The following is a 10,352-nucleotide window of genomic DNA, read 5'->3' as shown; positions in this document are numbered from 1 at the left end:
TTTGGCAGCAAGGCGTGACCATGAGATCAAAATAATGAACCATGTTGAGGCTAGTGTTACTAGAAATGGAGTAAAGGAAACTCGAGGCATTAAGTTATATTAAAAAAATTGTCCAAATGAATGGCATAACTACAGATTACCCCTTAATCATTCTATAATTTACAAAGCTTCTGTAGACAGAGCAATGACAGGCTATTGCTGCTTTTATTACCATGCCGTTTCAACGTCTTCTGTGAATTCAAAGGGTGTTGCTAGAATATGAGTGTCTGAATTGGTTATGCCTAGAATTTAAGGCTCATACACTGTTTTACCTGGATGCTTTAAGGCTGTTACTAGGTACCCCAATTCTGACCTTGCAATTCTGATCTTGCAAGTTGCATGTAATTGAAATGCTAAATTGTAACTGGTCCCATCAGAACGTGACATAGGTCTAGATTGCACTACAACAGGTGGCACAAGTCATATCCTGGTAGAAGTGCATCAGCCAATTTAAAATCTTTGAAGTTGGTGGTGTTCAAGCTTGTTCATTGATGGAAGTGTCATTAACAGGCTACTTGTCAGCATAGTTGCTTTGATAATCAGAATTGAGTTTGACTGGCCAAATTGCTCCAGACAACTAGCCTACAGCTAGATGATGTGCATCCAATCATCCAACAATGGTAGGCCTATAGTTGGCTTTTGGTTAGAAGCATTTGTGCAATGGCATAGGCCTATTTTTGGATTTGTGTGCACATGAACTATTCTCAAAGCGAGAAATGTGACCGGCATTTTCAGAGATCCAGGAATCGGAAGTTCAATTTTCTAATTCAAATGCTTAATTACAAAACGATAATGAAAGGTATTGTTTTGTCGCATGATCGGTGAAGACGCCAAGCATTCAACTATTGACTTATGGACAGCTCATGAACTAGGGTGTCGACGTTTTGATTGAACTCGTATTATATTTAATGTAGGCTACCTGTTTTGCATGTGTTTGTGTAAAATTGCCTCTGCTGAGAGGGTAGGCAGTTTACCCACTTTTTCAGACAAATACATTGTGGGTATAGAGACTGAAACTGAACAAAAATATAAATAACATGTAAAGTGTTGGTCCCATGTTTCATGAGCATATATAAAAGAGCTGTTAAATTTTCCATACACACAAAGCTTATTTAATGTTATGTGCACAAATTATTTACATACCTGTTAGTGAGCATTTCAACTTTGCAGAGGTAATCCATCCACCTGACAGGTGTGGCATGTCAAGAAGCTGATTAAACCGCTGGGGATAAAAGGCCACACTAAATGGTGTCGTTTTGTCACAACACAATGCCACAGATGTCTCAAGTTGAGGGAGTGTGCCATTTGCATGATTGCAGGAACGTCCACCAGAGCTGTTGCCAGACAATTACATATTCATTTCTCTACCATAAGCTGCGTTCAATGTAATTTGGCAGTTTGTCCAACCGGCCTCACAACCGCAGACCACGTGTAACCACGCCACCCCATGCCCTCCGGCTTCACCTGCGGGATCGTCTGAGACCAGCTACCCGGACAGCTGATGAAACTGTGGGTTTAGACAACTGAAGAATTTCTGCACAAACTGTCAGATATAATCTCAGGGAAGATCATCTGTATGCTTGTAGTCCTCGCCAGGGTCTTGACCTGGCTGCAGTTTGATGTTGTAACCAACTTCAGTGGGCAAATGCTCACCTTCAATGGCCACTGGCATGCTGGAGATGTGTGCTTTACACGGATTAATCCAGGTTTCAAATGAACGGGGCAGATGGTAGACATCTTGTGGGTGAGCGGTTTGCTGATGTCAACGTTGTGAACAGAGTGGCCGTGGGGTTATGGTATGGGCAGGCATAAGCTACGGACAATGAACACAATTGTATTATATCAATGGTAATTTGAATGCGCAGAGATACTGTGACGAGCTCCTGAGGCCCATTGTCGTGCCATTCATCAGCCGCCATCACCCCATGTTTCAGCATGGTAATGCACGGCCCAATGTCGCAAGGATCTGTAGACAATTCATGGAAGCTGAAAATGTCCCATTTCTTCCTTGACCTGCATACTCACCAGACATGTCACCCATTGAGCATGTTTGGGATGCTCTGGATCGACGTGTACAACAGCGTGTTTCAGTTCCCTCCAATATCCAGCAACTTCGCACAGCCATTGTAGAGGAGTGGGACAACATTCCACAGGCCACAATCAACAGCCAGATCAACTCTATGAGATGTGTCGCACCGCATGAGGCATATGGTGGTCACACCAGATACTGATGGGTTTACTGATTCACTCTCCTACTTATTTTTTTATTTTTTTAAGGTATCTGTGAACAACAGATGCATATCTGCATTCCCATTCATGTGAAATCCATAGATTAGGGCCTAATGAATTTATTTCAATGGACTGCTTTCCTTATATGGGGTGGCAGGGTAGCCTAGTGGTTAGAGTGTTGGACTAGTAACTGAAAGGTTGCAAGTTCAAATCCCCGAGCTGACAAGGTACAAATCTGTCGTTCTGCCGCACTGTTCCTAGGCCGTCATTGAAAATAAGAATTTTTCTTAACTGACTTGTCTAGTTAAATAAAGGTAAAATATATATATTTTTAAATAATATGAACTGTATCTCATTAAAATCTTTGAAATTGTTGCATGTTGCGTTTATATTTTGGTTCAGTATAGAACCATAGATACCTGACATAGATCAGTACCTCTGTGATGTGCTCACAGCTAACTTCTCTGGAGACTAGGGCAGAGGAGACCAGGTTTTAGATATGGTGTAGCTTGTCTCCACTGTCGTTAGTCATGAACAAGTTGAAGTTAAAGGTGAACACCTTGTCCTCCTAAGAGGGTAGAAAAGCAGTGAGCAACTTGCACCAAAGAAAATAAATAACAATGAAGATAAAAATATATATATTTTTAAATGGTATGGTTGGAAGCCACGCCACAAAAAAACTATACACAATATATACACTACCGTTCAAAAATTTGGGGTCACATAGAAATGTCCTTGTTTTTTAAAGAAAAGCAAAAAAATTGTCCATTAAAATAACATCAAATTGATCAGAAATACAGTGTAGACGTTGTAAATGACTACTGTGTCTGGAAACGGCTGATTTTTAATGGAATAGCTACATAGGCGTACAGAGGCCCATTATCAGCAACCATCACTCCTGTGTTCCAATGGCACGTTGTGTGAGCTAATCCAAGTTTATCATTTTAAAAGGCTAATTGATCATTTGAAAACCCTTTTGCAATTATGTTAGCTCAGCTGAAAACTGTTGTGCTGATTAAAGAAGCAATAAAACTGCTCTTCTTTGGACTAGTTGAGTATCTGGAGCATCAGCATTTGTGGGTTTGATTACAGGCTCAAAATGGCCAGAAACAAAGAACTTTCTTCTGAAACTCGTCAGTCTATTCTTGTTCTGAGAAATGAAGGCTATTCCATGTGAGAAATTGCCAAGAAACTGAAGATCTGGTGCAACGCTGTGCACTACTCCCTTCACAGAACAGCGCAAACTGGCTCTAACCAGAATAGAAACAGGAGTGAGAGGCCCCGGTGCACAACTGAGCAAGAGGACAAGTACAGTACATTAGAGTGTCTAGTTTGAGAAACAGACGCCTCACAAGTCCTCAACTGGCAGCTTCATTAAATAGTACCCGCAAAACACCAGTCTCAACATCAACAGTCAAGAGGCGACTCCGGGATGCTGGCCTGCTAGGCAGAGTTCTTCTGTCCAGTGTCTGTGTTCTTTTGCCAATCTTAATCTTTTCTTTTTATTGGCCAGTCTGAGATATGGCTTTTCCTTTGAAACTCTGCCTAGAAGGCCAGCATCCTGAAGTGGGGTCAAATTACCATAGATAAAATGCAATTGTGTTCGTTGTCCGTAGCTTATGCCGCCCATGCCATAACCCCACCGCCACTATGGGCTCTCGGTTCACAACGTTAACATCAGCAAACCACTCACCCACACGACGCCTAACACATGGTCTGTGGTTGTGAGGCCGGATGGATGCGGCTTATGGTAGAGAAATGAACATTCAATTCTCTGGCAACAGCTCTGGTGGACATTCTTGCAGTCAGCATGCCAATTGCACTCTCCTTCAAAACTTGAGATATCTGTGGCATTGTGTTGTGTGACAAATTTTAGAGTGGCCTTTTATTGTCCCCAGCACAAGGTGCACCTGTGTAATGATCATGCTGTTTAATCAGCTTCTTGATATGCCACAGCTGTCAAGTGGATGGATTATCTTGGCAAAGGAGAAATGCTCACTAACAGGGATGTAAACAAATATGTGCACAAAGTTTGATAGAAATAAGCTTTTCATGCGTATGGAAAACGTCTGGGATCTTTTATTTCTGCTCATGAAACATGGAACCAACACTTTACATGATCCGTTTATATTGTTGTTCAGTGGAGATGGAAAACACATCCTAAGAAAGGGGGAAGGAGAGGAGATGAGGAGAGGAATCCACTTCAGACTATTTAGCTGCGCCCCTAGGCTCTGGCAAGCTGGCCAACCATGCGACCCAATTAGCTAATTAATTACCTCAATCACAGCACCACCACCATACAAAAGTGCCAGAGAGAGAACATTCTACTCATCAACTGCTGTTTTGTCTAGGATACTGTCAGTACGTGGTAGTTGATGTTGTGTTGTCTAGCAGGTGTAGTTTACTAGCTGTTCCTGGTTATACATTTCTACTGCTCAGTGGCAATGGCTTTTGGGTGTTGGTTGGGGTAAGTTTGGTGGCGGGCATAAATGTTTGAGTAAGTGTTTTGACACTAGCACACTTTGTTGACCTGTGCTTATGTTTTTCTTAGAGTATTTGTACTCCTGTCTGTATGGCCTAGTGTAAGATGTTCTGACCTTCCAAGAGGTAAGACACTTAAATTGGGTCAGATTAGCCTTTTATACAAGCTATAGAACACTGGTTTTGTGGGTCAGAATCATTTAGCTTCCACCCTTCAGATTCTCACCTTTTGGGTCTATATAGGGGCTATTGAGACTGTGTGTCGGGCTCGATACCTGTTGGTAACAACCCAACTCTCATTCGCTGGGAATGAACCTCGCTTTGAAGCGGTTGGTAAGTAGGCTTTTAACCTTAATTCTGATGCAAAATGGGCCTGAAATCAGGTTTGGTCAGTTCATGAACTTGGCCAGTGTTTGGTAGCTGGTGCTGACAGGAAGTCTCTCCTTGCAGTATATTTCAGTCTCTCACTGTGCCTGTCGGACCAATTAGGAAGAAATATATTTTTATTCTGTATTGGACATGAGCATATTCAAATCATTTGTGTTGACTCAGTCCTTTACCCCCATCTAGATGCTGATGGCGTTCACCCCATCACTAAGCAGTATGGGTCAGAGTGTGGCTACATGTTCAGTATCCTCCCTCTGCCTGGCCATGCTGAACTCAGAGCCTCCTACTTCTCCTGCCACACAAACAACCAGGTTCATATATCTTCTGTGCATTGTGGTCTTTTCGAAGCCACAACCCATGGGCCCACTGGTTAAATCAACATTTCCATTTCAATGAAATTACAGTGACCAGGAGTAGACATTGAATTGATATCTGTGCCCATGGGAGGGTTTTTAAATTATATTTTCTAGTTAAATTGCTACCAAATATCTCAGTTGAAGGTCTTGCTCTTTGTATCTTAGGATGATGAGGTGTTCACTTTTAGCTTTAACTTGATCACAACTGCTGCAAGTGGAGTGGGAAACACCTACACTGTGAATGCAACCTGCTCCCTCTCTTTACCCTGGTCCCCCAGAGAAGTCAGCTGTGAGGAGAACTATATGGAGGTACTGATGCATGGATCTAGAATGTGTATCCAGGGCTCGTGGAGGTGGGCATGTGTATTTTTATAGGAGAGTGCTATGTTACACTGTAGGTGTCAATGAGGAGTGACGTGTCCTGTCTATCTGGTACAACAACGGATGCCTGGACTGCTGCCCTTGCTACAGTAAGCTAAAGTCTATTTGGCAAATTCTCAATTAGATGAGCTCCACCAGTTTGTCCCCAATACCACCATGCATGCCCTGTCTCTTGTTCTCCATCAGGCCCACAGCTCTGCCACGTCTACCTGGCAGGTGATGTTCCAGCAGGAGGGGCAACAGCTGATTCCCATGTCCTTCTCAGAGGCTCGGGAGCTGGGCTACGTGTTCCACCTCACCCAGGGGAGGCTGGTGTTCCGCTCGCCCTACACACCACGGTCTGTCATGGGGTCTGTCTCCATGGTGAGGATTTAAATGTCCTGTTCAATGGCTTCCTTTATCTTGGTTGTGTCGTCAGGCTTGCTTAATTTGACATTTAACTACCTAAACTGGTGGCTGTATTCTGAGAGGGTCTTACATTGCGTAATGTTTGATGGTAAGGAAGCTGCTAATTTAGACTACTGAAATGCCCCCTTTTGTACTGTTGGCAAGTACACTTCATCCTTTCTTCAATTCCAGGTGAATGGTTCAGTGGTGGAGGTGGTCCATCCCATTCTGTTCTCCAGGCAGAGATGGGTGGTTATGATGGTGGACTGGATTGTTGCGTGCAGCACTAGTAAGTTCCAGTGAAATATCAGGCTCCACATAATCAAGGTTCTGACCTGAAGGGACTGGATTGTCTTAAGCAATAGTGATGGCTCAGTTAAGCAAATACTACTTTCACCTATGAAGTTATTTCAGATCAGTGAGATGTTTCGATCAATCAGTTGCAGAGGCAGAATTGCTCACTGGGTCTTAACACTTGTAATCTTTCCAGATGAAGGAATGTATGATGGGGTGGGGCTGGTCTGGCAGACCCCCACTCTGCTGTCCCCGCTGGTCTCTGGCCTCTCTGGGTTGGAGAGCATCAAGATCTCAATGGGGGTGGATGGTCAGCTCCTGGATAAGCCCATCACATCAGAGCGAGGCTACAGCATGGACATCAGTGACACCACTGTCCAGATCAGCATCCCCTTCAACGCTGCCGGAGGATACAGAAAAGTCAGTAGCATACTAGGCCCGCATCTGCCCTTTCACATGCAGACGTTTACCTTGTATTCTGAAGCAGAGAAGCTGCAAATGGCTTCAGTCGCTCATGTCCTCTGTACACCTTGAATATTCTACTTTGTACCCTATAACCTAATGGCAGATGCTTCATAACTGTTTCAACTCTTCCAGAGCTTTGTGATGGACAACATGTACCATGAGTTCTATGTGTTCCGTCTCTACTATGAACAAACCTTTCTTGATGACTGCGGTGTGGAGACCAGACTCCGCCTCCACAGGCCCATGAACACACCCCTTCTGATCCAGCACACCTCCATCATTAACCGTAAGGAGTTCTACTAGCCAATCCGAAGTGGCTCTTCAGTGCCATGGTCATGATTGCTAATGACCCTGTTGTCCTTCCCCACCACAGAAACAGTCCTTGAGGATCGTGTGTTTACTGTTTACCTGGGGAACCTCTCCTACGATGTTGACCTGGTGGCTGTGAAGCTCAATGGTCACAACTTCACCATACTAGAGGCGAATAAAAGTGGCCTCGTCATAACCATGGTCCCCCAGCCCAATAGTAACCTACATGCCTACATTCTCAGGGTGCCATTTGAGGGTGCCGTTGTTCACAAGCTGGTAAAGAAATATTTATGTTTACTCTTTAATGAACGACTGTGGTTTTCTCAGTATTTCCTCGTGACTTCTCATTGGAGGAGCTCCAAGGTTCCTCCCCTAAACTTTCTCCAATGTGTTTTTGGGACCTGAGATTCACCCCTAGTGTGTGGATGTAAGATTTTGTTTCTCAATGAGTGTTCATATCCATAGTACTCTGTAGAGGGGCTTCTTCAGTTCTCGTTGGACATCAACTACACGTTGGTCATCCTGCCTCAGGAGGAGCACTACTACTACCTGGCCTCAGTCGTGGCTCAGTTCAATGATGTCTGTAAGTTGACTTGAACTTTATTAAGAGACCTGGGCTGGAAGTGATATTTCTCACGATGGTCTTCCTAGCCTTCTGGTTCTGACCACTGCCTAACGTGGACGCAGCCCAGCTATCTACCACTGTTTACCCCTGATGTCATCTTGGCACTATTGACTAAACTATTGGGCCGATCTTTTCTTTGTCAGTTCCCCCGGTCTTCAAAGGCGTCTGCAATGAGGAAAGCATCAGTTTCCGGATGGACCATAAGCCATTTGACTACCTGTGGGAGGTGGGTGTTGGCCCATACCTTCTAACAACAAATCTGGCAGCCAAGCGGGGCTACATCATGCAGAATGACAGCAAGAGTCTGACCCTGGAAGTGCCCCTCTTCACTGTTGGCTACACTTATAAGGTGAGATGCTCATTGGTCAAGTGCTTAAACTGACTTGTCGTTGGCTAAAGTAGGAGTTATAATTATTTAAAATGTACCTGCTCTTTTTATTCCAGGACATCAATTTGAAGCAGTTCCGTGGCACTTTTGAAATTCACTCGCGACTTCCCAAGACCTTGGATGTCAAGAGTTCCTTGGCCAAAGATTGTCTCTTTCAGACTACTGAGGTCATAGGTAACTACTAGTGCCTCATCTTTGCCTGCAGCTTAATGTATTGCCTGACTGTTTATAGTGTCCTTCATTCACTTTGTTCTAGCCCAGCTCTAACAACTTTCTCTAGTGTGTTCCACTAAAGGGGTGGTGACAGTGGTTACTGATGTGACTCTGGCTATTCCTGGAGCTGAACCCAACAGAACCTTTCTCCTGGACTCCACCTGCAGGCCTCAAGAGACAGATGACACCAGGGCTCTCTTTAGCTTTGGACTCCACACCTGTGGTACCAGGGTCCAGGTATAACTGTCCAACCCTTAAAATGATCAAGTGACTGGCCCTACCAGTGACTACTTCAAATAAAAGTTTTTCATCTAATCTGTTAACCCAGAAATAATCTTGCTTAATTTGTTCAGCTGCATAACTTAGTTCTGGTTACATTTGTCTTAGAAATTGCCACTTCTTCTAGTGTGATGTCTCAGCTAAAGTCCCCCTAATTTCACATGTCTACCATCCCAATTGTTCATGCACCACCATTGCCCAATCCTGATGCGTCCAAATAATCTGCAAAAAAAAACACTGGAACTACTGCTGTTATCAATGCATCCCGTCATTGGTTCAGGCGCAGAATAGGTCCTCGAGATTAGCAAGCCTCCATCTCAAACCGTCAGCATACAGGCTGAATATTTAAATTCATATTCAGACTGACTGACATGTCTTTCTCATGAGGCCTGACAAGGGAACAACCATTTAGTTTTTAGACATGGCTTGCAACAGTTTATTGATTGTCATTGAATTATGTTCAGGCTTGTGACATCCTCTTGTCGTCTAGGTTGACCATCAGCACGTTACCTACGAAAATGAGATCAACATTGAGCACAAGAGCCAAGCTGTGAAAGCACCATTCAAAACCAGGGATACTGCCTCTGTGTACGTGACTTCACTAATAATCTACTGCCTCATTGGTTGAAATAAATATTCACGTCAGTCAACTCTCTCACTACAGGCACTTGTGGCTTTAATGTTCAGTTCTTTTTTTTTTAGGATGATCGTTCGGTGTGTCTATCCACTGAGTGACCTATACAAGCTGTTTGCATATTGGCAGTTTGAGGCAGACTCTCCAGGAGTTGGCACCATCTTGACTAGAGTTCCTGTAAAAAGTAAGTGTTCGGTTGTTGTGCAGCTAAAGAGGGTGGTAAAACTGCTACAGCTTTTTACACCTGACTCTCTGTCCAATCATAGTATTTCAGCCCACCTATCCACCCACTACCCTCGCCACCACCAGAAGACCGTTGACCTCCACAACTACATCCAACACAGGCCTGAGTCCTGGGAGGGACATGCCTGGCATCCACCCTAGGGCTAAATATGTCAAAGTCTTCAGCTGGCAAATGAACCAACCTACAGGAACCACTTAGGCCCAGACCCCAGTCACTCTCCATACAATGGTATGAGATGGAGAAATCTGTTCTACACGTCATATTTCTTGAAGAGTTATAACTTGATTTTATTCTCTCCACAGGAACTAATGAAACAACTGACTGAATCAGGAGTGATTGCGGTGTTTGTGAATATAAATAAGTCTGGTTCTTAATAAATATGTTCTTACAATCTGTACCTTGTTCTGATTGGTGTGGCTGCTTCCAGTTTGGGGATTATATCACAATTGAGGACTTTATTTGGGAACACTAAATTGGCTAGGTAAATGCTTTGTGTGTGATGCTTTCATCTCAGTCACTTAAGATGCATGTTGGCCTTTAAGGGGTGATCAGCAGTTCTAACCGAGGCCCCCCTGCCACTTTTGGTTATATGCTGCAGGATGGGGCTTGACTAATTTAAGCAATTGCCTTCATAGACTGCT

At 43.8% G+C, this 10,352-nt stretch overlaps 1 protein-coding gene across 1 annotated transcript; it reads left to right on the top strand.

Moving 5' to 3' along the window:
- The first annotated feature begins 4,583 nt into the window (after nt 1-4,583).
- Nucleotides 4,584-10,108, top strand: LOC139534514 (uncharacterized). Its single transcript, XM_071333701.1, has 19 exons — nt 4,584-4,735; nt 4,820-4,875; nt 4,993-5,082; nt 5,320-5,447; nt 5,658-5,801; nt 5,891-5,962; nt 6,060-6,236; nt 6,453-6,549; nt 6,751-6,974; nt 7,152-7,305; nt 7,393-7,604; nt 7,794-7,911; nt 8,097-8,302; nt 8,398-8,515; nt 8,622-8,791; nt 9,324-9,421; nt 9,536-9,651; nt 9,734-9,939; nt 10,014-10,108. Exons 1-18 carry the CDS (start codon nt 4,713-4,715, stop codon nt 9,907-9,909), a joined length of 2,379 nt encoding a protein of 792 aa, XP_071189802.1. The 5' UTR covers nt 4,584-4,712; the 3' UTR covers nt 9,910-9,939; nt 10,014-10,108.
- The last annotated feature ends 244 nt before the right edge of the window (nt 10,109-10,352 follow it).

The sequence above is a fragment of the Salvelinus alpinus genome, chromosome 11 (genome assembly GCF_045679555.1).
Source record: "Salvelinus alpinus chromosome 11, SLU_Salpinus.1, whole genome shotgun sequence".
NCBI lineage: Eukaryota > Metazoa > Chordata > Actinopteri > Salmoniformes > Salmonidae > Salvelinus > Salvelinus alpinus.
Note: the sequence above shows the minus strand (reverse complement) of the source record. Positions and strands in the feature narration are given on the sequence as shown.